Raw genomic sequence first — 27,708 nt, forward strand, 5'->3', positions numbered from 1 at the left:
AGCCGCACCCCATCAGACATCAAAGCTGTCCCCAAACACTGCAGTTGTCAGCCTCCCTCCTCTGCTCCATACGCCGCTAAACACGAGTGCAAAAACCCCAAATGCCCTGCGGCCAGGTTTTTGTACACCCCCTGCCTCTGTTCTGATCACACTTGTCTTCAAAGGCTATGGCGCCCGGGCTGTTCGGTGGAATTTGTGAAAAGCATTATGCAGTAAAACTAATGTTGAAAGAGTTGAGTGGGCGCGAGAAAATGAGGGGCGAGGAGCAAAAGAGAGCGGTGATGGTGGTGTGTACAGATATATCCCTGAGGAAAGCAACAGCGGAGGGAAGTTCATTTGGGTTGGATGCCCCCACCCGCCCCATCATCCCCCGAACCTCCCTCCTCACAAACCCCCACAATCCCTCCTCTCTCTTTCCCACTCGCCATGCATATAAAATGCATGACATGCTCTGAAGAGGAATTTTAAATCAAGTCCTAGACTTTCAAAAGAGAGTCCAGTGTGGGTGTGGATGGTGAATATGTGTGTGTGTGTGTGTGTGTGTGTGTGTGTGTGCGTGCGTGCGTGCGTGCGTGCGTGCGTGTGTGTGTGTGTGTGTAAAGAAGGGGAGAAAGATGGGCAGTGAGAAGAGGAGGGGGAGGATGGTGAAGCCCTTGTGCCTCTTCTGCTTTAGGGCTACAAGGTGTAAAGGAGGCTTTCCCAGAGCTGGATATCACAGGGGAGATTGGGAGATCAAAGCAGATTGTCTGGATTAAGTCTGGTCCAGCTTTACCCTTCATTTGGAAGTCCATCAGATCCACACATGATACCTTTGCCTCATTTAGAGGCAACCATTAAAACTTCCTGCTGAAATCAAGCCACTTCCTCAAAAGAGGTAAAAAAATAAATAAAATAAATATATAAAAATAGACAGTGTGGAAATCATTAATCTGTTATTGGAATGTAAATATTGAATGAGGCAGAGGAGGTCCTGTTCATACCAGGATGGGATCAACTGTGGAAATACGGCGTGAAGCCTTGTGCTGCCAGAGATTTGTACTACAGTGTCACCTTGTGGCTGCAGCACATATGTTCAACTAGCTTCCAACACAGGCAACGGTGGGTTTGTGACATGTGTGTCTGCAGACAGTTTCTTCATCTACAAGAAAAATGGCAGCTGATTTTACAAAGTGGGTCACATATACAGGGAGGACCACCACCTGCTGGGGTGTTAAAATTGTGTTTTAAAACGAGTCATCCTTTTCCGGCCACACTCTGGCACATATGGCTGCCTATCCCTGCTCTAAAATATCCTCAGGGCAGCGTGCCACAAAGAGAAAAGGCCCCAGTGCTGGAACCTCAACAGCTTCCAGCACTGGGGAAGTTCAGCTGTTTGTGGTCAGTGAAACATTTGCTGAAGAAGAGGAAAAATAATCTGAGACAGGAATCTAAATCTCATTTAAGGAGGAAACAAAACACTGATATTATTAACTACTTATTTCTTTAAAGTGTACAAGTAAGTAAACGCTACACACAGTAGAGTACCTCAATGCATTTATTCATGTAGATGTGATCAAAAAGCCCTGCTGAAGTTCAAACCGAGCATCAGAATGAGGAAGAAAGATGATTTCAGCGACTTTGAGCTTGGCATCTTTGTTGGGAGCCAGTTGGGCTGCTTTCAGAAACTGCTGATCTTCTAGGATTTTCCCCAACACAATCATCTTTAGGTTTCACGGAGAATGCAGTCATAATATCAGTACTGACCAAAGTCTCACAGGAATGTTTTTCAGCACTGTGTCGAATCTGTGCCATATAAAGGCAAAAAAGGGGGTCCAAGCAATCCAAGGTGGCCGGCGAGTGCATCGTCCTCATGTGTAGCACACCAACTTTGAATGCTGCACTTCAGGGTTTAGGTTCACTGGAGGGGTGTGGGTGTTAAAATTGGGACACTATTGCAACAGTGTTTTTGAGAGCTAACATCGGTCTATTGTGAAATGTGTGAGAGGTCAGGTGATCATGTGTTTGCATAGTGCCAAAGGCCTGTGTCCAAATCGGAGCGCACACATTTTCTCAGGGGCAAGTTTTACTGCTAATCTAAATATATTTAAATACACACATAATTAAAATCTTTTTCTTTTTCTTTTTTTAAATCAGAATGCAAGGACTCAAACTATTTAATGAAAAGCATTTTTACACCATTTTATTACTTTTGTCCAACTTATTTTTCACACTGAACTGTATTTCTTCAGTTCCTGTAATTACATTCAAAGCCTACTAAATACATTTTTTAAAATCCGGTTTTATTGGTGCATTTTTAACATTTTACCATTTTTTGGTGCTGAAAGTTTGTATTTATTTACTTACCGCTGTCTCATTTTGATGTTAACATTTTTAAGCTTACATTTTTTGCATTATTAAATTTTCTAGAGGAAGCACTAGAAATGTGCGCATGAAAAATGCTATAAAAATACAGCTGAGTTGAGCTTCAATATCGACCGCTCCAGGATCAATACGTCTTGTGAGAGTTCACGTCGTGGAGCATCTAGCCTAGTAAGTTTGATCTTACTTTTTACCCCTAACATGCATGAAAACCCCCACCCCCCTCAAAAAAAGAAAAACATGGCTTACAGTACATTCAGTGTCTCTTTATTTTTCTGCAGCCAGAAAAATAGAAAAAGTAAAAGAAAACAAAAGAAAAAAAACAAACAACATTCATACTGCTGAAGTGTAGTTTCTCATGCTTGCACATTTACAGTACATGTTGATCCGTTACAAAGTTTCTCTGACCTACACATATTGCCACAATGTATTTACAAAAATAACATGAAACCTGCAGTCTCTCTTCAAACACGTCAGTGTTCATAAAAATAAAGCTTTCTGTGACACATTTCCCCAAAACGATCCTATTTACACTCGAAGATGGAGATGAGTCCTGTCGAGCTACAGCTGAGATAACCAGACTGATTTGAAGATTCAAAACTACTGAAAATAAATGGGAAGGAGGGGAGAAAAAGGGCCTTTTCAAATATTTAAAAAAGGCTTTTTCCCCGAACCAGGTGTTACCATTATAAAAACCCATACTTAACTCTTATTGATCACTCGTGACTTAAAGCACTCCTGGCTGACAGAAGCGTGCATCCTCCCTCTGAGCAGTGCGTAACAGCGCCAGCATGATTTAGGATTTTCTTTCAAGAATAAGATTTAACAGAACTTCTTGACACTTCTGGCACAGTTTTAAATTTATGCCGCCCCCAAACCAACCAAGTTAATGCACACCTTTGAAGAAGCAGGTACAATTTGCACTCTGCTTCGATATTACACATTCATACTCATCATTGCACCCATTTTACAACATACATTTCTGTGGAGAGAAGAAAATAAAGGCACAAATAAATATTGGGCATTGAGTAGGTCTGTATTGGCACTGGCAATTAATGGCGTCAAGTGGCCACATTGCAGGTGACGTGTGGTTTTGCTACCAGTTAACGCTCGCCTTCCTACATGACTTAAACTTGTGATGACAGCAGCATGATTGTAACTACACAACCCGAAACGCTGAATCCCAAACCCACCAGAACCCGTGTTGACGTTTCCAAACTTTCCCCAGAAAGAGACCGTAATGGAGTTTATCTGTGTTAACAAGAATCAGCCACAACATAAGAACCACCGTCCCAATACTGTTGGCAGGTCTCCGTCACACCACCAAACCTGCTGTAGTGTATTGAGAATGGAGACAGGACCCTTGGGTGTCCTGTTCTATCTGGTATCATACAATGAGGGCAAACCCCTGGTGGATCAGGTCATACCTGTGCTCCCCAGGGATGACTGATTAGATTGGGATCTGGGAAGTTTGGAAGCAGTTTACTGAAGTGTTCCTGAGAATTTTTGCCTTGGGTGTCAGAGATGGGCTGGTTCAGGTGGTTGGTGGATGGCTATAGCCCCTTTCCACTAATCTGAGGCATCTGTACACAACTCATGAGCATCTTTGGCACTTTTTTTCCCCCCGAGTTTTCTGCAATAACATGCAGAAAACTCAGATTTTTAAAAACGTTCAAACACTTTTTCTATGACCTATTCTCGTTTCTTCTAATTTAGAGTCTAATCAGTCTTGTTTTAGCAGAATCATCAAGCAAGGAATGTTATGTACCTCATAAATGTCAGAACCCAAAACACAATTAGAACACACTGGACTCAATATTTACTCCGCCCATCAGTGGTTCTAATGTTGCAGCTGATCAGTGTCTACACCCTTAACATATGCATATCTGATCAGTGTTAAAAAACAAAACAAAACAAACAAAGAAGAAATTCAGGAGAGAAAGAAAAGAAAATCCAATCTTCAGTGCAGAAGTCCACTTCACTCAGCAGTCTAGCTCTTTGGGTTCCAAGCCTTTATTAGTGCATTGGTTTCAGGGGTATCTGGGACCTTCAGCCTGGCTCCACTCAGCCTTACACTCCCTACCTTAATGTTTCAATTTAATTACTCCCACCACATCTCCACTTAAGCTGATACATCCACATCTTATTCAGTCGCGTTCTCCTCCTTACAGGTATCTGGGGAGCAGAAGAAAGAAGGGGGAGAAAGGGGGGGGGGGGGGGGGAAGCACAAGTTATGAATTAACAGGGAAAGTAAATATAAATATTGCAGTAGAGACAGGAGCAGGTCAATAAAAGCAGGTCAATAAAAGCAGGTGTGTGAGCACAAGTCTGCCTGCTGTTACAACATCCCGCCAACTGAACTTCCTGTTTTATCAAAACAACATTTTTTTTTATTCTCCTTAAAACTCTCCACAACTGCCCCGCTAGACTTTGTTTAGACTCAGGAAGAACCCGAAACGGCTTGAGAGACGTCAATAAGAGCTGGGTTAAAAAACAGAATTCATGAGGTGACAAAGGCCTGTGTGCTGCGTTTTCTTTCAAGTACTTTGCACCATCTCTTATCTGATGGGGTTATAATCTGAACAAACCACACACAAAAAAATAAATAATAACTGTGCAAGCATGTTAGTTTCTTTCAAGCACATCAATACTAAATGTAGAGCTTGCTGCAGGCCAAACAAGCCAAACATCAGCAAAGCAGAGCATACATAGTTCATTAAAGTGTCTGGAGGGAGCAAACATTTGGACCGCAGTGGAAAGCCCTTTGCAAAACTGAAGTACCGCACGTGTACAATGAATTCCAGTGCGATACTAACGTGGACTCATCCTTGTTAACAGAGGTTCCCTTTATCCTACTTACACATTATTCCTTGTTTCTAAACAAAAGCCACTGTATACTGAAAACCACCAAACTCTCATTTACTTTTAATTTTACTCAAGAACCGGCTGCAAGTTTTTTCATCTATGCATTCTGTCCAAACACAAAAATCCACACAACACTGCTGCACAATGCTGCAGCCAGCAGGACAAACAGGACACCGGACAAATGGCCACCATGCCTCTTCATAGCCAGCTACAGGTGATAGTCAGCTGCAAGCCAAACAGGCATGTTTCCTACCTCTGGCAGGGTTAGAGGGCAGGTGGGGAGAGAGAGCTCAAGGTCCAGGGCAGAGGGGGAGTTGACGCTAGCAATGCTGAGCATCTATACCTGCAGGACTGAGCACCAGCGCCTGAAGGATGTCTGACAGGGAAACGATGCCCTCGATACTGGAGCGCTCATCCACCACCACCAACCGATGCACCTGGAGCAATAACGCACAGTTACAGGTGAGCTGGAAATCAGCAGTGGGGCTACGCCTGAGGAACTGAATCCAGCGTCTCTGTGTCTTACTTCAGCTTTGACTATTCTGTCCACAATGGTCTCCATCGTTTCCATTTTATGGCACTTCATAACTCCTTCGAAGTACTGAGAGCGATGTTTCAGAGCCTGGGTCACTGAAATGTCCAGATTGTTGTACGTCTTCTCAGCAGCCAAGTTCTACACACAACAACACAATCAACAAACAACCAAACAACAGTATGCCCCAAGTATTTGATAAAGCAAAAAATGCGGTATGTTTAAACTTACAATCACATCAAACTTGGAGTAAATATCCACAACTTTGCCTGTAAGAAAAGGAACAAAAAAAAAATCTAATCAGTATAAAGTTGATTAGGTTGCGTTGATAAAAAGGTACACGATGCCAGTATTGAAGTTTGTGGTCTCACCGGAGTCATCCACCACAGGCAAAGCAGACACTCGCCGCTCCACAAAGATGTTGAGTGCTTTGATGATGGGTGTGTCTGGGTGGATGAAAGCAATGTCGTGGTATGTTCCGATGCCCAGCTCGCCAAGAGTCTGTTTCATAAAAGCTGGCTTTGGCATCTCACACATCTGAGGCACACAAACACTCGTAGTGAAGAGGCAGGAAGACGTCAAAACAATTCATCCAATTTCTTCCTTTTAAAAAGTTGACCACTAGGGGGAGCCAATTAAGTGAAAGTGAGAGAAGACTAGAGAAAGCACCTTGAAGGTCTCCAGCCTGCATAATCTTAATCAGTTTGTGCCCTGTATTGCTCTATATGTTGTTCTGATTTTTTCATGCTTAAAACAAATTTAAAAAAAGAAAAAAAAAAGGTTTGTTTCTTATTGAATCATGTATGTAGTTTAAAAGCCCATCTAAAGTTCATAATACACATTTGTACCTATATAAATTTAAAAAAAATCAATAAACCACGTTGATCTTATGCATGCTAATGCAAGCTGATGGGTTGGACTCACAAAGAGCTGGAGGAACTTGAGGATCCTCTTGTGTGTGAGAATATAAAGTGCATTCCCTGTAACGGGGTCGATGACAGGCAGCCGGTGAATTTTGTTTTTGATGAGAGTGTAGACGGCGTCAAATAGGCTGCAAGCACAGCAGACGTTAGTTGCAAAAAAATAAAAAATAAAAAATCCTCTCACTCACAAATACGTAACGAGACATTACACATTTTATTCCTTCTGAAAACATACCTTGCATCTGGTGATATGTTCACCAGAGGTTTGAATGTTGCTTGAAGGTAAACCTCTGCAAGGCAGGAAACAAAACAATGGTGGCTTACAATCACTTCTACACAGACAATATATGCATCCATATATTTAAAAGAAAAAACAAACAAGAATTTAATTATTTGCTCAGTGTTTTTCATACAGTCAAATGAAAAAACACCTTTCACAGGATTTTATGCAATACACCCCATAATTCACCAGCTTGTGGAACCGCCTTTAGCCTTAACAACTTGAAGTAATTATTTTCTCTATGGCTTTATCAGTCTCTCACATTGTTGGGGAGGAATTTTGGAGCACTTTCTTTTTATAACGTCGGTTTGAGTTAATTGACGTTTGTGGGTACTCGTAGCTCTTTTAACTGCCACAGCACTTCAATAAGGATGAGGGCTGGACTTTGAATCATTGCAACACCTTTATTCTTGCACTTTTTCAGACATTCTGTTGCAGATTTGCGGCTGTGTTTGGGAACACTTCCTGTTGCATGACCCAGCTTTAGCTGTTGGACCGCTGGCCTTCATGCGTGACTTCTGGCAACCCTTCCAAACAAGTAATAAGTGTTCAGTCATTTTCTAATTGTACCGTGATGAACTTTAACATGCTACTCGAGGCTCGCAGAGTTCTCAAAAACCCGAGTCTGAGTGCCTGGTTTTTGGCAGTTTCTCTGAGCACTGTGCAGTCTGACCTTGGGGACATTTTGCCAATGGGCCAATGTAGCACTGTTTTAACACAGACCTGAATGCTCCAGACCAGTAAAAGCAAATCTGCTTTTACAGAGGTGATCAAAATTACTGATCATCAATTAATAAAGAGCATTTCATTATCAGCACCCAGCTGCTACTCTTAATTCCTGTGTACACAGTAAGGGTGTACTTAGTTTTTCCACATGACTGCACAGAGTCCTGTGAAAACCTTTGCATTCACATGACTGTATGTTATTCTTTCTAGTGGAAAGTTTGACATCATTTGTCTTATCCATTAAGGAATCATTTGGTCTAATGGGGTTTCATTTTTATTATCAGCGTGTCATTTCACACTTTTCTTTCTTTTGGTAAAAATGAAAGAAACCCTTACAATATCCATGCACCACAGGAGAACAAGCACTTACCTCTCCACGTCTCGAGCTTATGTTCCTCTAGTTCATAAATTTGCACCTGAAAGAGAACCAAAAGAAAACTGTACGTCTTGGTGGAACGAGGGGTAAATCTCACACGCCTTAGCTGTGACCTGCACCTACCATCGGTGACTTATAGTATCTGTGTAGTATGATGATGAAATCTGTGATTGTCAGCATTCCTGCAATGAAAACAGGCATTAAAAAAAAAATCACATTGAAATAATGAATAACAACACAGAGCCAAGCCTGCGTGCAGCTGGGTAGAGACAGCGCTTATAAGGGCGTGGTCTAAACAGCACACCACAGCTTTATTCTCACACTGACTCTGCATTCATTATTCATCACAAGTCGTTTCAGTAAAGCACAGCAAATCCAATTCACCTCTGCTCTGCCTTTTGACACCACTGTAGTGACAGAAGTTTACAGAGATGTTTTTCTCATTTTCTTTTTCTCATCTAAATTCTTAATACAGGATTTCTTCTGCATTTTATAGCTTATTATACAACTCTATTACAAGAACTTAAACTCTTGAACTTATACTCACACGGTAAAATGTGTAAAAGTCGAATACAGACCACAATTGACTGCATCTTTGATGGGGAAGCTTTTTAAATGTCAAAAAAAAAAAAAAAAAAAACCCAAATAAAAATAGCAGGTCCTTCAATAAACTGTATTTTATTTAGTGAACAATAAGAAAGGGGTATTTGTCAAGTTTCTTACCCACAAAGCTTTGCTTCTCTGTGTCCCATAGTGGAGCAGCCCGCACACCGTTGGCTACCAGGGCAAAAAAGGCTTTCTTAACCTGCCAAAGAAACGTTGAATTGATTGCAGGTGGTGACTGTTCTGTTTATTATTCTGTGAACTCTTAGGAGTTAACGCCTATCATAAACCGATACACCTTTACCGGCTATTTTATTAGTTACACCTTCATAGTACTGGGTTGGATCTGCTGGAAACATTGCCCAGTAATTTTGTCAGCTGCACATCTACGATGTAAATCTCCTGTTCCACCACATCTCAAAGGTGCTCGGCTTGACTGAAATATGGTGACTGTAGAGGCTACTTGAATGCAGTGAACGCGTTTCTTGAACAATCAAGTTCAAGATACAAGTTTTGAGATAATTTGAGTTTTGTGACATGATGCTGGAAGCAGGTAATAGAAGATGGTACACTGTGGTCATAAAGATGACCATAAAGATGGACATGGTCAGCAATAATAATCAGGTACTCTGTGTTGTTTAAGCACTCAATTGTTACTGAGGGGCTTAAAGTGTGCCAAGAAAATGTCTCCAGACCATTACACCACAGCAGCCTGAACTTCATCTTGTTTACGCCACACTTTGATACTAGAATTGTAATTTTGCAGCAGAAAATAAGGCTCATCAGACCAGACAACATTTTTCCCATCTACTGTCCAGTTTTGGTGATCCCACACACATTTTAGCCTCTGTTCTTATCCAACAGGCACCTGGTGTGGCATTCTGCTTCAAGGTTCAACCCGTGGTGCTCAGAGATGCTTTTCTTACATTTTACGTAGCGAGTGGTTATTTTTGTTACCTTCTCTATCAGCTTAAAGCAGTCTGCCCATTTTCCTCTGACCTGACATGAATAAGCCATTTTGACCCAGAGAACTGCTTCTCATTGGATATTTTATTTTTTTCCAGACCAGTCTCTCTAAACTCTAGAGACGGTTGTGTGGGAAAATTCCAGGAGATCAGCTTCTGAAATACTCAGACCAGTTCATCTGTCACCAACCACCATGTCACCTTCAGAGTCATTAAAGTCATCCGTCTTCCCCTTTCTGATGCATAACTTCAACAGGTCACCTTGATCATGTCTATATACCTAAACGCACTGAGATGCTGGCATATGATTGAGTGATTAGATATTTGCATTAATCGTTGAACAGGTGTACCTAATGAAGTGTATAGGTTTTCTTTTAGGTCTTGTAGTGTTTTTTGTCAAAACCACAACATTTTAATATGACATGAAGAGCTATCCAAGTATTTCACAGACTAGATTAGATACATGAAAATTAATCCTGAATTGCAGTCTTATTGTCATGTTAAGTAGAACAGTACTCAAAATCTCTTGTGTAGTGTACCTCTCAATGACATTAGTTTTCCTTGGTTTTAGATAAGGATTATTAACCCATTGCCTTAGTGCATTTAGTAGTTAAAGATCTACGCATCAAAGACTTTCGAGGATTAGTGTTTAACAGCTTTATGACAGTTTGATCAGCCACTTCACAGAAACTGCTGAGAGGTAAAATACTTCAGCTTAGTTTATTGAACATTAACTTAGCCTGAGTGCCTGCTTCGGTTTTTAAACCAAACAACAACAACAACAACAACAAAAAGTCATAACAGCTTTGTCTGCAGTCAAAAGGACAGAGCATATTATTGTGCTTACTTGGAGTGCTGTGTCAAACACAACCAACTTGGAGCTTGTGGGGACGATGTCATAGCACTTGTGGGATTTCATAAAGCGCATGTAAATATCACTCTCGGGTTCAGCAGCTGCGAAACAAAACAAAAAATAAATAAAACCAGTGTGAAAACACTTCCAGACCAGTGTCATTCTATCAAAAAAGCAAAGCAAGCTGTGCTCGTTTAGTAAAATCTAAAAATTGGCATCATTTAAAACATAGTAAAGTGAAAGCAATCTCTCCTTTCATATCAATACAACATTCTGTCATAAAGCTGCTCACGTGCCAGTTTACATCCATCCTTTACATTAGCGCCATCTTGTGGCCACAATTGTCTCTGGAAACAGGCGCAACTCCGCTTACATCTGGTTTCACTGAAAACTGTTGCGTCTAGATTTCATAGTTATTTCGTGTCCTGTTAAAAATGGACTGAGCTTGTCAAGCTCGGAGACCAACAGCTGCTTCTAGTTGTCTGCACTTGCACATTGTGGATAAATCTCAGGCAAGCTGGCTCTGCATAGGGTGCTGTATTTTGTGTAGAAACAGAGCTAGCAACCCCAAGTAAACGGTTTCTCTGATTCATCAGCGTAATACAAGTTTTCTCTTACTAACCAACAGGGTCAACATGTGTAATCTAGAGGAGGTCAAAATAGTCTTTAATAACTCATTTAGCACCTTATTAAAGAAAGTCCTGATAATGGAGACCAAACGTCAGCTCTTACAATGTCTGGTGGTGCAGATACCACCACCACCTTCAGTATAATATCAGTTGGGGGGGGGACCAAATAAAGTTTAACCAGATATTTAGCTAAGACATCACCTTCATTTTTAAAAAAAAATATATTTAATGTACTCTGCAACAGACTGCTGACCTGTTCAGAGTGCATCCTTTATTTTGTCCTACGTCACTTGGGAGAGTCTTCAGACTCTGAACTCAATACCAGGAGGCATGTCTGTGTTTCTGAACCAGTTATTTCAAGATTTGTGGTCCTACAGTACAGCTACATTACAAACATGTGATTCTACAGACTATAAGTTACTTTGTGTTCAAATTAATCTACAGTATTTAAAATATCCATATAACACTCACGGGGAACTTTTTCTGCAGAACAATTTTTTTTAAAATTTTTAATCACAATTTGCCAGTGATATGATTTTATTTGTAATGAGGTGCTTTCATTGGGTTTTAGAGCTAACGGTTTTAAAACCTCCTCCAGCACTGTCAGCTAATAGTAAATATTTAGAAGATAACTACAGAAGTAATATTTTAATTTCCGTACAGAGGAAGGGGGAAATCTCACAGGGAGTATAAAACGAGAGCTTGGAAACAACACCACACACACTAACCATTACGGGACTGAACCACTTACAGCCACTTTAGTGCTCCATCTTAGAGATAATTACGCTTTAAACATAGAAGTACACAAACAGTGGGAAAACATGGACAGGAAAGTACTGCAGGAGATAACATCCTTGCAACATGTTCCCGTGACAGAAAATTCACAGATAGGTTCAAGTAAAAGCTCATAAGTGATTTAATGCATCGTGTAAAATCGTGGAAATTATTTCAGTTGCTTAAGGTCAATTTAAATGTCTTTATTTTATTTTAAGTTGGTTTAGGAGCTTTCATTAACATTTCGATAAATATTCGTTTTATATTTCAAGGAGATGACATAGTTAGCACACCAATTAAAACCCTCCCCTACATGCTGTGAAGAGTGTGTGTGTGTGTGTGTGTGTCTCCTTTGATTACCCCAATACATTGGCACCCAGCAGTCTGTATTGGTTATAATATGGTCTCTTGGGCAAATGTATGCGCATTGATTCGTCAACCCTGCCGCAACACTCAGCATTTAAAACAGTGACGACAAGGAGACGGGAGGCAAATAACGCAAACACACACACACACACGCGCGCGCGCGCGTTTTGAGAGCACACCGGTAGAAAGCAGTCTGTGGGGGCAATCAGCAGGGTGGTACTGACACAATTCGGATGAATAGCTGACCCTCTGTGAACAGGTCTACACACGCGCCGCACACAGCGCACTGCGAACGGGGGGGGGGGGGGGCAGTTTTTTTTTTTATTTTTTTTTATTTTTTAAACGTGGTACATTCACCTGAATCTGGCAACACGTCTTGATCATCTTCACCCTCATTATACCGAGCCAGGACTGATTGAGGTGAAGATAACGCGCGCACACACGCGCACAAACACACACACAGGAAAAGGTGAGCACTAGATCAGCAAATATTGCAATTGGTAACTTACCATCATCGTCTAGATCAAGTTTCTCCAGCATGCCTTCGAATAAACTGTAGACCTAGGAGAGAGCAAAGGCACAAGTTCGCCGTGAAGAGCGCAGCAAGTCCCCACAGCACACACACAAAAACTTTGCTGTAAATTGTGAGAGCGCAGCAGCGACGCCGACTTTTTCCCCAGCGGCCCCAGGAGACTGTGATCGCACCGAACGCGGTGCGCAAAACAACCAAAACTACTAAACCGCAACGTGCGATCCTGTCGCTGTACCGATTACGTAAACCTACAACAGGTCCGCTAAATATACGCAGGTAACGCGATAAGAACCCTCGCGCAGAGGAGGTACAACTTTAGCGGCACAATATTAGACTTCTCACACACGCACACACCCCCTTAAAAACTCGCAGTGGAACAGTCCTGATCCATTTGCTGCAGCGGAGGAAACCAACGCTGCTCATACAGCCACTGCACAGACGCGTGAGCAGTAATCCAGCTGCAACGAATCGGCTCAATTTATTGTTAAAGCCTCAATCTGCTAAACTCACCACAATAACAGTCGCTGGCACGAAGAGTGTGGGGGGGAGTCGGCGGGGGTACAGATAGAAAGCAGGAAGCACCGTGCGCTCAGGACACACCCCTCCGTGCAGCGCAACCTGGGTGCTTCGCCATATAAGGAAATCCCTTGTGTTGCTTAGCAGCAAGAAGCTGGGGATTCCTTTGTCACATCCACAGAGATAATTTCTTCAGACATAACGAGACACATGGCTGAACTAAAGCAACTCTTTGGGGTCCTTGTAGTAGGAGCCCGAGAATATGGCATGCAGATTGTGCTGACTCCCTCTCCCTGACAGCACAGTGCAGTAGCCAGCCGAAAATATGCTGTGTCATGCTGAGATATTTGCATACTCAAAGTGCGCTTGTTGATACCCGATTTCCCCTGGCTCCTAATTTGCAAGCACATATTCACAAGAAGCCACTGCAGCACAACGGGAGAGCATCCGCATGCCTACTCGTGGATGTTCAACAGCCCCCACCCCCTTCCCCCCTGGTGTTGCCCTGCAACGGTGACACAGCGCTTCTCTTGTCCAGAAAAAAAAAAAAAAAAAAAAAAAAGAACTACCCCTGCACTTTCATAAATCTCTGGTTGCGGCATCGCAGTAGGCACCGCTTTTGGGATAAAGGAGAACTACGGAGAAGCAGACAAGCGCGGATCTATGAATTTAATCACTTCTGGCCAAAATGTAAACTGCAACAACTTCAGTTTATTTTCCAAGTCTCCCTTAAGGTATGACAGAGGAAGTGCAGAGGAGCTGACCCGCACCGGCTCATCGCCCTCCAACCACAATCGTGTGTCCCTGGGTGTTAATACCAACCGTATACAACACTGGTGATGAAATATTGATTTACCATCGTTCCACAGAATCCACAATCACTCAAAGTAGACGGGTCTTCGGATAATTATTCATTAAAGCAGCACAGTGAGCGATGGAGTAATTCCTCTCTAGCTCAAAGAAATCTGGTATAAAATCCAGACACAGGCTGTCAGAATCCAAATAAACCTTCAGTGAAAAGTCTTGTGACAAAGACTGAACTTGTTCTCAGCTGTTTTTCCGGTTACAGTCAATTATGCAGCGGCTTAGCTGACACTGAAAGCTGTTTGAGTTATGTCAAGACAATGTTTACACCCTCTCCTCTGCAGCTAGAGCAGCTCAGAGCTTATGGTACAAACAAAGTCCTGCTGACGCAAGAGCAAGGCTTGAGGAAAAGCGAACCTGAATTAAAAGGATTTGCATCTCTGCCTTTTGTACACCACTTTGCAGATAAACTCATGACTCTGAGTAAACAAAGCACATGACTCATAGATGGGAGACATGCAAGCCACTGTTATTCAGGCACAAAGGGAAAAAAATAGTTATCAGCTTCCCATGGAGTCTTTTTTTGTTGCCAACACTGAACCGGTGCAAAAATTAGTTTACCTGCAAGGAAGGAGGATATGGCTCAGTAGCCTTGTTGTTGACCTAAACACACATATTTCATGCAGTTAATTCCTGATCCCTGAGACAGTTCAGTCAATGCCTGTGAACTTGTAGCGCTCTCTCCAAAAACTTCCACCTTGCATAGTTATAGCATCATTGATCTGTATCTGGAGTTTTGAGATGCTGTACATGAAGTCTGGCTTATGTTTTGTTTATTTTGGTGCAGGAATGTGCAGCAAACCATCTGAAAGACTCACTCTAACTTCCACTCTTTTAAGAGTTAAAGCTCACAGGCATTGGCTGAATTGCCCTGGGTCAAAGATAAATTCTTAAAATAGATTTTTTATCTTTTTTGACTCACTTGTTGTGAGGTAGAATAAGGTGGCACGGGGCTCGATGAAGGGATTGGGGGTTTAGCAGAAGGGAGGCTGAGGCGCTGTCCTGTGTCCGGAGGTGTGGAAAGGGAACGAGAGCGAGAGCTTTGCTCCGGGCGTTCAGGGCTGGGGCCGCTCTGCTGGGCCTCCTGGGTGAACACTGGTTGGCTGGATGCCTGGGTTGGGGTGTGGGGTGGTGTAGAGAGTCCAGAGGCTGAAGAGAGATACAGAGTCCAAAATAGATATCTCAGCTTATCTCTTGTTTCTCTGGATGTCAATCCATACCGCACTTTCAGCAACACCGAGACGCAGCGCTGATTGACGTCTATGATAAGCATTGCTGCTGGAGAAGGAGGTGCTACAGTGGTGGCTGCTGCAGATGCCGTCAACGCTGTCATAGGCAATAAACGGAGGAGCAAAAGCGATCTGAACTAGGAGATTTCCATGAGCTGAGAAATAACACAGATACTGAGATAAAGCTTTAGTGGCCCTGTTTTTTTTTTACACAGGGATACACAGCACTAGAAAATCAACATTTCAAAGACAGCTGTAAAATCGACTTCAGTCATGAAATTAGCAACATATTCAAGCTTTAATAGACAAGTGGGAGCATGTTGAAGATTAAAGAAAAATATGACACTGATTCAACTGCAAATCTTCAAGTTTATGCCTGAAAAGCAGCAATGACATCAAATAAAGAGTAACTGAACTAGAAAAGCTTAAAAGAGTTTCTGCACCCGCTGGGTGGCATGGTGGAGCAGTAGTCTCCATGTTCTCCCTGTGCATACACGTCCTCCAAATAATCAAGCTTCTTCCCACAGGCCAAAGACTCTATATAGGCCATGGATGCGAGGAAGCTGAAGCGCTGAAAGTATGAATATATGGTTTAATATGACTGGTAGCCTAAAGCACTTTGAGTGGTCACTAAGACTAGAAAAGCACAATTTAAATACCAGTTGATCTAATGTGGGTCACAGTGGGGGGAAAAAAGAAAACACTATTCATCATTGTAAATATTATAACCATAAAACATTTAAATTGTATGGTTAGCACTGTTGCCTCATAATAGGAAGGTCCTGGGTTCAAATCCATCATCTGTGTGGAGTTTGTACATTCTTTGTCTTCACCCACAGTCCAAAGATATGCACTTAGTGGGGTTTGTCCGTGTGTGTACAACCTGTCCAGGGTGTACCCCACCTCTGATTGCTGAGATAGGCTGCAGATCCCATCCCAAGTCCCTGAATTAGAAGAAAATGGATGGTACTAAGATAGAAATGCCTGAATTATCCATTTACAAACAAACAAAAGACCACGGTGGTGTTTGTGGGTTTCACTTCTTCCGTCGTGTTAGACGTCCTCTCGGGACTGTGTGGGATGTAATTACAGTCTAGCTGAAGTCTAATTAGCAAGAAGTGGAAACACCTGTGCGGGTGCATAAAGTCTTTTGTTTTTGTTAGTCCATCTGAAACTCAGCCTGGTTAGTGTCTTGGTATTTGGTGTTAACATTTCCCCGTCCTCACTTTAAGTCAGACACACTCCAGGTCTGCTGTGCTGAGAGGGAATCAGGCTTGAATCCTGAGTCCAAAAGCTGAGCTCCTGTTACTCATCTTTGGATTGGAAACTCATTAACGCTGAATTTGATGCATGTCGTTATAATTAAATGTGAATGTCTGAAACTAATCAGATTAAAACACAAGCAGAAGTAGAATAAAAATGGATTTGAAAGCTATTTAATGCTATTTTAATACGATTTTTGTTCACGTACACTGAAAATGTAATTTTCTTTACTCCTATGTTTACGCCACACTTTAAATATAAATGATACTGACTCATAAGTCATAGACTTTCATGAGGTATATTCAAGTTCATTAATTAAGTGGCTGTGTCTCTATAACCACCGAATCTAAACTGTAATTAAACCTGTGACATGTTCTTCAACATGACTGCAGAGACCTGACAGCTGCTGACTGCTGAAAACAGCAGGTCTATGGTCATCCCTTTACAGCTATAGTGTACCCATCTTCTGAAGCTTCTATCAGGATAACGCACCATGTCACGAAGCTCAGATCATCTTAAACTGTTTTCTTGAACATGACAATGAGTTCACTGTACTCAAACGGCCTCCACAGTCACCAGATCTCAATCTGATGAAGCACCTTCGGGATGCGGTGGAATGACAGGACCAACTCGGTGGCGCTATCATGTTAATATGAACCAAAATATTTTCTTGGATTAGTTTTGAAGACAAAAAAAAAAAAAGAGGGCCAGCTTAGTATTTGCGTGATGTACCTAATAAAGTGTCAGGAGTGTAACTGGAGAAAAGAAGGTCTTTCTTTTGTTCTTTGTGTCCCTCGAGCATAACCACGCCGATTACAACATAAGCAGCCACATTAAACATAACTCCACTGTGAGAGTCAGCTGTCCGTGACGCAGCTCCTCCCGGTGAAGTGTCAGATTGTAGGTGTGTGTCACATGACAGCCACCACACACGCTTTTCACATCAGGCGCCCACGATCTTACGCAGGGTGACATGCGACACTCACGCTGCACTGGCCTCATCCCAGTGACATATTTCTGAGGCCAGACAATGAGTGACATGCATGATGTGGAGCAAACGGTTCAGATTACAAGGCCTACAGCACGGGACATCCAGAACGGTTATTACTGACAGTCGGTCTCAAGCAAGCATCAGCATTAGTCAGTATTTATATTTAAATATTCCTAGGAAATAAAGCATGACCACTGTAAACTTAGTAAGCTGTATTTCCAAATGAGTCAGCTTTAAAGTCTGTGTATTGGCGTCGGTGTGGATTTGTTACTTTACCTGTTAAAAAAACAAAACAAAAAAAACAGTAATTACATGCCTCATAATCAAAAACTAATACTGGTAATGATTAACTCAAGTTATAAGATATCTTTTCTTAAAGGAGGCTCAGTGTTTCAAGCAAACATTTTTGCTCGGCCTGTCCAAGTGCACTCCACACTATCTCTTGACATTTAGTTGGCGTGGCCTCTCTGGTGTGCCCTGCTTCCGCTGTGTAGCCTTCTTATTTTAGCCACGCTGTTGTGGCACATTCCACAGGAGCAGATAACAGCGGGGTTGGGAGCCTTCTCTTTAGCCCAGTTAATAAGGGGCAGCTAGCCCAAACCCAGGAAACAGGAAATGGATGCCTTGCTGCAAGCAGTCCATCTAACAGGTTTTTTTTTTTTATTATTACATCTAAAAGTGAAAATCTATGTGTGCAGGGAGATAAAAGCAGCAGTAATTTATCATCTCTCTTTAACCTGATAATGAAAGTACCAATTCCTTATCACAGTAACACCCTAATTTGTTGATTAGTGTATTTTCAAGCACAAATACCAAACAGGATTTCGTTCCAGCATCTGAATTATGCGAATATGCTCTTTGTTTATTTTATATCATAATAAATTTAACAGTTTTGGGTTTGCAAGTCAGACGAAAAAGAGAAATGCAAAGCCATATTCTTGTGATTTATAAAATCGGCGTCAAAGGACCTATGGGTCAGGCTGAGGCCCACAGTGCCCACAGTGAACTTCATACAGCCACATATGGACATGAGTCATTACGACAGAGGACTCTGCTCCTCTCGTCTACTCAGCCGAGCTCAGACTGGCTCTAAATCAGGAGCTGTGAAGTTTGCGATAAAGCGCCACTTGAACACCACAAAAATGACCCTCAGTGCTTTACTAACACGAACTAAACACATCACAAAAACTGCATTACATCTCCAATGGTGATCTGGTATTTTCGTTTGGCATCTCTATTACTTCTCGTTTTCCACGGCTTGCGTTCAATCGTGAAAACCTGAATGATGTACATAAATGTAAATGATTCACCCACATGTAAGGAGATGTGTTAAACGATTCAGCTCGGTGTGTTCTGATTATCTCTGCTTAAGCTTTAAGCTGAAATACTTCCTGACTATTTTAATGAAACACTCCAAATGGAGCAGCTACTCTGAACTCCCTTTGGAAATGGGACAGAAATAAGGACAATGAAGCGATGCTACATCAGGCTGAGTGCCTATAAATTGCTTCGTTATGACATAATGACAGGATCACAATAAAATAAATACATATAACTTTTGCATTTTCATCTTAAAGCAGACTTCCTTATTATTTAAAGTTTTTTCTCCTCTTTAATCTGTACACAGATTTTGGCAGTGAGCACAAAAGACCCACCGACCTGCTGATGTAATCTTCTGTTTTGCAGTGTAGCCAATGAGAACCAAGCTGGTTTAAAGGGAAGATGAACATAGGTAGTGAATGAAACCGAGAGACTTCACATTGCTAGCTAAAGGGAAATAAGACACGTTTTAAACACTACGTTTTGCAGACATACTTTAGTAGAGTTCATGGACATGAGTATAATGGGTCTCCTTTAAGACATGAAACAACTAAAACACACACCTTAATCGCTAAATTAGCAAAGACAGACAGTGTGAATCAAGCACAATGCAGTACGTGCATGTATATGAATTTAGCCAAGCGATCACTAAGTGCTGACTCCACGTCAGACCCTCCTGCATAACTTTAGCACCACTGACCTGTGTCCAGTTATTTAGCACGAATGCATGGTATGCTTTTGTGAAACCAGAGATCAGCCATGAAACCAGCCACTAAAAGAAGCTCTAATGGCCACATGAAATTACACTTAATAACCACACATACATATATAGACTAAGAAAAAAAGAAAGCTGCTCTTATTTAATATAATTTGCTATGACGAGAATAACCTGAACGGTCAATGTTAAGTATATTTATTGAGACATTTATTCATGCATTTAAAGTTGTAAGTTGATAGCATGGACAAAATCCATGAAAAAGGAATTTATACAACATTTTAGGGCAAAGCTACCCAGGAGCCAATATTCTGAGGTAATGAGCACAGCTCTGTTTGTCCAGCACTGATTTACCATTTTAGCCTGACAATGAGGTTAAACTACTACTTTCATATCACATCACCCTGCTGATAGCCATATTTATACACAGGAGCGCTCTTTACTGCAGTATCTCATTTATGAGGTTATGGGTTTGGGTTTTGGGCTGTTGGCCAGCAAAAATCCTAATGGTTCTTTTTCACTATTTTCTGACTTTAAATTACTAAATAATAAGCAAATTAAATGTTAGAGGAAATTGTTTTGAATGTCTTTCTACACATTACCAGACAGGTAGGACGCCTCGGACTGATGCCTCCCGCCTAGCCCATCTTGCTCCTTCCGTTTCTTGCTTCTCCTCAAGCTGCCAAACCTCTTCATGGAACACAGTGGGTGGTGGGCTCTAAGCTAAATTTGACCATGACCATCCGCATCACAAAAAGAGCCCCATAAACTGCCCCAGGTAAGAGTCACTCCATTTGCTAGATAAACAAAATCGTAAAGGTTAAAAAAAAAAAAAAAAAAAAAATCCAGCCGCCTGTGTTTGAAGGTGTCTTTTAGGGAGGAGTTGGTCCTCTGGAAGCTGGATGCCTTCAGTGAGAGGGTAAAAAATATAACTATGCGAGAAAAACAAACCTCAGCTGTTCTGTCAAGTTCCACATTGCATTTGTTTTTTTGGAGGTACCTCTCTAGTTCTGAACAGAAACAGACAATCACAGCGGGTGCTGAGTACAAGCTACTCTACAAACCACAGAGCCAGCAGCAAGCAGGTCTAACACTCGATAGAAGAGAGTAGAAAAGCTGTGAATTCCACCGAGCCTCAGCAAAGAAATGTTCCCATTTGCGAGTGATGCAAATTGCAAGTGTGGCCAGACTTCAGCGCATTTCCCCCTGCTCTCAGGAGTGTCAGTGCTGTGACTTGTCAGGTGCAGCTGTGGGTGATGTTACTTTAATATAGCACTGGTGTCAGCAGCCTGTAAAAGGAGGCCAGTCTGGAAAGGAAACCCCACCGATTGGCTCAAGCTGCACATCTCCCCGCCTCCTGTCTGCCACTGCCCTCCCTCTGCTCGCAGAGTAAATTCAGCACAGGAACATCTGTTTCACTCCGTCTTAACACAATGTAACAGAGAGTGGGGATAACGCAACCTCAAGGTTCCCTTGCATAAACGTCTCCTTCATTTAAAATTCTTCTAAATCTGCAGTTCGACATCACCAAAGAGCTGGAGGATACGCACCACTGGCATTTGTGGAGGCAGTTGTAATTTTCGGGTGCCTGACATTTAAGATTGCTGAGGCCTGCCCCCATCAGATGACAGCAGGGGGACATCCCATCTTCTGTCAGCTGATCAGAAAGCTTCCATTCAATACCCTCTCCTACCCTTAACAGATGGCCGCCTCTTTGCTGCCCACATTAGCTGAAGCATGCCCAGCACAGATCTCAATTAACATGTTATGCAAGTGTTCCAATCTGCTCAGTGGGTCAATGGCTGATATGAATTTCAGATATCAGTGATTATCACCTAACAGCCACTGAATAAAGCCACTAAAGCTGTCATTCCACTGAGAAACCGAGAGAAAATCACTCATTTCAAGCCAGTTTGAAGCTAGTTAAGTGTGAAAGCCATAAAGCACTTAAAGTCCTTTGATCTCATCTGTGACTTTATAAAGTCATTGTGCCCTTGTAAGGCCTGCATTTTATGAATTTAGAAACTCCCTACTTCCTTTATTTACCGACAACAAGCAGCCCACAGTAGCAACAGAGAGAGTGAGAGGGGTGGAAAAAAAAAACCTCTGCATGGCTGTGTGAGGAGCTCCTGAGAGTCTGGTCACTTCCAGATAAGGCTATGAAAGCGCTACACTTGCCTTGAGCAGCGAGAGACTGACAATGTCCAGGCGACGTGAAAACACATATTTAGACCAGCGGGGAAAGAGGAAGCATTCTAGTCATATTTGCAGCAAGTGCACCTAAACATGAAAACCTGCATCCTGATGAATGATATATGTAAATGATCGAGACCACACAAACGTCTGCAAAAATACTCGTTTCCTTGCAAATATGTTAATAAAAGAGGTGACTACAAAGGTTCATTAGAACTAGTTTGAAAGTCAAATCAAGACAAACTAGGCCTTCAGTGCACCCTTGTGGCAAAACTGGGGTTACTACAAAAACATCTGACTCCAAAAAAAAAGTGAACAGATCAAGTGCTCACTCAGTGACTTTATATTTAGTTATAAATACTCTGTCGCTATTAGTCACCAATAATCTAAAGCCACATCATTAGTGAGCAGGAAGCGTGTTTTGCCTCAGACCACATCTTACACTACTAATCACCAGCAACTGGGATGGGAGGGATGGAGCAGTTGGGGTGTGTTTTGGTCCCCGTTACTATCCATAACAATCTCCAGAGGAAACTGAGCACACTGGCTTTTACAGTCTGGGCTCTAACAGAGCTATTCCAGCAGCTCTGCCAAACTGACCCTTTGCGAGGAAACAGAGAAGAATGGGTACTTGCACAAGCCAAAAAATCAATGACTCATCCTTTTAGCTGTTTGATGCTTGCTTCCAACAGGGCTGTTTCCATGTAGGCAGGGTGGGTTTTTTTGTTTTTTTTTTTAATTTATGTAATGACCAACTACCAAAAAAAATGGAGACACAAGAGCTAAAGACGTACCAGTTAAATCTGGTCTTCATAAAATGAGACCTTGTTCTGCCCAGTCTTATTTCTACTAATTTGTGCATACCAGTATTACCATTATGCAGCTCGTGAGTTTTTTAATGCGCGTACTGTGGCTGGACTCCAAACTCCAAGGATGCCGAGCTTGAAACCTAATAACAAACTGCCTGCACGGCTTAATGCTGGTGGGGGGGGGCGAGAGATGATAACTTAATTCTGATAATAAACAAAGCCAACCATTTCCTTTTCCTAGAGAAAGTTGTTAACATCTGAGAGGAGATTATGAAGAATGTCTGTCTGCACTCAAGCGACGGCCATCTGTCTGACAAGACTTGTGACCTTGTTGGCTGCAGAGCGGCACAAAACAAAGAAGTTACTTTTTCTCTTTCTACTCAGAGAAAACCAAAAACTCCACTTCCTTATTGCTACAAAATATGGAAGCTGATAAAAGGAGATACAGGGAGGGGTAGTGGGAGTGGTTCGGTGAATGAGTGTCTAATTTATACAGGTGTTTTTCTTTTTAAATTTCTTGTTATTTTGGTTTATTTCTTATTTATCTATAGGAGAGAGACTACATCTGCAATTGTGAGAATTAAAGGTTCTCTGAAACCAGTCGGGTATCAAAAGGAGCACACCGTTTTGTGTGCCGTTCTCTGGTGTGACAAAATAAATATTGTTCTCTGCACCTCACCTGATTGAACTTTGTCCTGAGGTGAACCGACATTGTCAGATATCTGATATCTGAACTGATGAACTGAAAATGCAGACGCCTTGGTTCCTGTGTGGGGGTTTTTACCTCATGTACGTACAGCAGGAAAACCAAATAATCTTTGAAATGACAGTTTCATCTATTGTGTCTTACTTCCTTTACAAGCGTCTTCCTCTTAGAACTCTGCTTTAAAAGAGGACTTCAAATATTTGCACAAGTTTCTTCCATGCATTCTTAAAACTATTAAAACAAAGATTCCAACAATGGATTCATGAACACTGCAGTGCAACAAGCAGGTTGCAGGCAGTGCAGTGTTTGCATTTCTACTTACCTCTCCTGGTTCTGGAAAAGAGTTTGATGCTCGAAGAGGGAGAACCGGACGACCGGAAGATACCGCTGAAGCTCAGTCGACGAGGGGACTTAGGGGAGTTCTGATGGGAGGGATAAGGGAAGATACTTTTGGGAGAACTTGAATTTGGCTTTGATTGAACTGGAGCAGACTGGGGACACGGAGGCAGTGTGGTGACGTCCGGGCTCTTGGCAGAACCTCCTTTGATGGGGCTGGCTGAACGAATGAGTCGCTCTCCCTGAGAGATAATAAGAAAGCAGATTTATTTATTTATGCACATTTGCAATTGCATGGTTTACGTTTAAGCGTGTAGCCACTGTTATGAGAGACAGCAAGTGCAGTGCAAAGCAAGGGGCTGTACTGAAAAAAGCAAAAGTAGTGAAGAGATTTATTGTGAAATGACAGCTGCTGATTGCACTTCTTTGGTCACTTCTCCTTTTTAAAAAACAAAAAACAAAACAAGTTTTGTATAGTTGGTCGCTTTGTGACAGTTAATGGTGTCTCCTAAAGAGCAGTATGAGAAGTTTCATATGCAAGCTGCAATAAGGCACATGTGCAATCACACTACAGTTGTGGTAAAAGACACTATAAAGACTAAAAATACTGATCAGTACACATTCTAACAACCAGGGAAAAAAAACAAGTGATGCATGAGCGCATAGATATTTGTTTTTCTACAAAGAACTGTGCCTTATCGTGCAAAACCTGTCTTTCTGTTATGTTGCCATGGTATGCAGTTCGGAGGAGCGCCACGTGATATGACAAATCAGTAAGGACACCATAACATCCACTATCAGACGATCAGCACTCCTCTTACTTAAAACTGCAGTAACAATATTTTTCAGTTGGGCCTTCTGTGCTTATGAGTGTGCCTTTGCAAGGTCGATATCGTGTAAACAGATGGAGAAATCCTTCTCTCTTTGCTGTGCCCATACCAAAACAAAACACGAGAGATGGCAGCCAATCTAGCTGGAGACAGAGAGGGCCTCCTCCCACCGCTGACGGCTGCCTGCTCTGGATGTGCCAACAACAAATCTTTTAACCGTTTGTGGGCTCGCCATACAGTGAAGCTTTTGATTATGCAGGGATCTCCGGCTCAGGGGCTGTTATTACTGAAAACAGTTAAATGCAACAGGGGTGTTGCAGTAACAGTCTGTGGAGAATAATTACTCCCACCGAAACAGATAAACTGCATGTTGTGGAGAGAAAAAGAAAATAAACACTGGGGTCTAATGGGACATAAAAAAGATGTCTGATATTAATACTAGAACTCAAAAAGAAGAAGAAATCAAGAAGAAGCTCCGTTTTGCCGTACGCTAAGGGCTGGTCCTGCTCCACAAACACATTTTTATTCAAACCAATCCCCTAACTATCTGAGAGCACACACCCATCTTTGTTGTTTGCCAACAAATCTCACCCTTTCATTGTGCAAGAGCCTGTTAAGGCAAGTGAACCAGCTATCAGGGTTTAGCGTGGATACAGATCTGCTCCTACAAAACACAAGGCGATGCAGGTTTTTACCTGCACCACGCAAATATTACTGAGATAATATGCATCTTGGCTGATATGAGGTAACAGTGGATGGTTAGTTGGTTCCTATTCAAATCAACTGGAGGAGACAGTAGGAAGAGACTGCTTTCTTTTAGAAAAATCAATTTCCTGTATGTGCTGGTGCTATGCCTGGACACTGTGGGAGTAATGTTACTGTAAGCCAGTGCGGGTTGGCAGAATTGGAGAGGATGACCTTGTCTAATATTTTGCTCTTGCAAATTCACATTTAATGAGCAGATAGATGCGTGGCAAGAAAAGCAAGCTCAGGAAAACAAAAAGAACAGTTGGCAGGTGAATGAATCATTTCACAAAAATCTTTCAAAATGTACCGTGTGGGCTCTGCTTTTGGTTGAGCCACTCGTCTCCACTTGAGGGGCATTAAACGCCCCGAAATCCTGCACATGAAGAGAGATCTGAGCATCAGGGATAAAGCAAACTTCACCCGGAAACACAACAGAAACATAAAACTGACACTTTATGTCCTTTTGTCCGCTTTTACGTGAAAATAGGTTAACCCCACCTGCTTTTGACTCTTAGCCTGACATTCAAAAAGAAGGAAAACATGTGTTGCCACTGCGGAAACTTCTGCAGGACAATGAAAGGCAAAACTCTTCTTCCCCATACTGTGGGCTGGTTTTGACATTACACTTCAGGCCGATGATGCCATGCATGTTGCTGCAGAAAGGCAGTTTTAACTGCACAGACGTAACTAGGCGAGTTTGCAGAGCTGTACTGTTATTTTATTTTTTATGCAGCTGTAATAGACTTTCCACCATGATTTTTTTTAGAATGGGGAAGTTCACATAGCGATGGAAAGCTCCAACATCTAACACTTGAGCATTAACCACAGAAACAGAGCTGCATTCATAAGGTTTACGCCACACTGGGAAGGTTTTTCCAGCCTATAAAGCTGAAATTTTGCACTTGTCCATTTGTTATTCTCGAGCAAATTATGCAGCACACTGGATCTGATAGTGGATCCATGCAAAAACAAATGCTACCAGGAGAGAAGCAGTTGTCAGGACAGAGTGACCAAATTGTTTTTGAAACATGAGGTACAATAAAGCTATAAAGCCTCCCGCAATAACAACTAGGCTTTGTGGAGCTTGTGCAGAAAATGATTACACAATTGCAAATAGTTATTACCCAGTTTAATAAACAGAGAAAACTGTAAATCAGGGCCGTATTAGATCAGCAGTGTCATCGCCTGTTTTTGTGCCAGAGTAGACCGAATAATGTTGGGTTTGCATTAGAAAAACAGGATCTCACCAGGGACTCTGTGTTGGGATTTTTCTTTCCCCACAATTATTATTGGCATAATAACAAATTTTTGTAAACATGATATGTAAACAATAGTTGCAGCCCTAACATGGGAGGTGGCTACAATCACAATAAAGGTAGAACTGCTGCACATGCTCAATGCAAAGAGGCAAAACACGTTTTTGAGTGTTTATAGGGAGCGTTTACATGCCATTAGGACAGATTAACCAAGTCCTGACTCAGAGACAACTGTCAGTCACGCACGCTCTTATGCGTCGCGTGCGCTCGCAGACTGCGATGCACCGAAATCGGCTAAAGCCCACTCAAAGTTACAGCCTTTTACCCCACCCACCCCACCATAGAGTCTCAGTAAGAAGCCAAATTATTTGATACTTCACCGACTTACTGGCATGTTAATCCGCAGACTTCTCCTCTTCTTTGGTATTTTCTTTGAGCTCCCCTTGCTGGACTCCATCACCGTGCTTCCCATGTTTTGTTTTGGGGTTTTTTTTCCTGCAAACGCGCAACACCTTAAAAAATAAAAATACAAAATACTACTAATAAAGTGTACTGGGATAAAAAAAACTGCTGTATCGCTTCTGCACACCGTCTACAGCCGCCTCCACCTTCCCTTTAGCCTCGACAACACTGAGGAGCTGCCTCATCCACCAGGAAGTAGGTTTGGCCGTAAAAAAAAAAAAAGAGAGAGGCAGGGCACACACATGTTCACAAAAAATTAGAAGGCGTGCAACAGCGAGGACTGCTTACAGGTGTTATGTCACACTGTATTTAACCCCACCCTCCTCAGAAGAGGAAACTGAGACCTCCCGCGGTCCTTTTCGCCTCGGTATTAAATCTACAGAGAAAAGAAACGCCTCCGCCGTTTCATTTCTGAGGATAAGTGCGGTAAAAACTATACTTCCTGTAGCTTCTTTGGTCGCACAGCCCCGGAAGCTGCTGTCCGTGAATTTGTAAATCTCAAGGCACTGTTCGGTTTTCTGAAGCGTTGTTCTTTCACACTTCTTCGAGAAAAAGGCAACAGCAACAAAAACAAACCCCTAACAAACACATTTTAAAGGGAACAACATGTTTGACACAGCAGCGCGCGGAGCTGACTTGTGCAGATGTTTCACCGACAGATGTCAGTGCCACTCTGATTCTGGCTGGAT

General features: G+C 42.1%; 1 protein-coding gene across 7 annotated transcripts; it reads right to left on the reverse strand.

Moving 5' to 3' along the window:
* Window positions 1-2,659: 2,659 nt before the first annotated feature.
* On the reverse strand, window positions 2,660-27,219 carry LOC113011208 (5'-AMP-activated protein kinase subunit gamma-2-like). 7 transcript variants are annotated; one of them, XM_026150648.1, is made up of 17 exons: window positions 27,147-27,219; window positions 26,946-27,052; window positions 25,609-25,674; window positions 23,711-23,966; window positions 15,085-15,311; window positions 12,760-12,811; window positions 10,476-10,582; window positions 8,784-8,865; window positions 8,184-8,242; window positions 8,055-8,100; window positions 6,914-6,968; window positions 6,680-6,806; window positions 6,127-6,292; window positions 5,987-6,024; window positions 5,750-5,896; window positions 5,567-5,660; window positions 2,660-4,533 (listed from the first exon to the last, which is right to left on the reverse strand). In XM_026150648.1, the coding sequence occupies exons 1-17, from the start codon at window positions 27,202-27,204 to the stop codon at window positions 4,502-4,504; spliced, it is 1,719 nt and encodes a 572-aa protein (XP_026006433.1). In that variant the 5' UTR covers window positions 27,205-27,219; the 3' UTR covers window positions 2,660-4,501. The 7 variants fall into 7 exon arrangements, 6 of the variants coding, with proteins under 6 accessions (XP_026006433.1, XP_026006428.1, XP_026006429.1 ...); XM_026150643.1 differs by lacking the exon at window positions 27,147-27,219 and having other exon boundaries at window positions 26,946-27,075; XR_003270486.1 differs by lacking the exon at window positions 27,147-27,219 and having other exon boundaries at window positions 4,473-4,533; window positions 5,477-5,660; window positions 26,946-27,075.
* Window positions 27,220-27,708: the final 489 nt, after the last annotated feature.

The sequence above is a fragment of the Astatotilapia calliptera genome, chromosome 18 (assembly GCF_900246225.1).
Source record: "Astatotilapia calliptera chromosome 18, fAstCal1.2, whole genome shotgun sequence".
NCBI classification, from domain to species: domain Eukaryota; kingdom Metazoa; phylum Chordata; class Actinopteri; order Cichliformes; family Cichlidae; genus Astatotilapia; species Astatotilapia calliptera.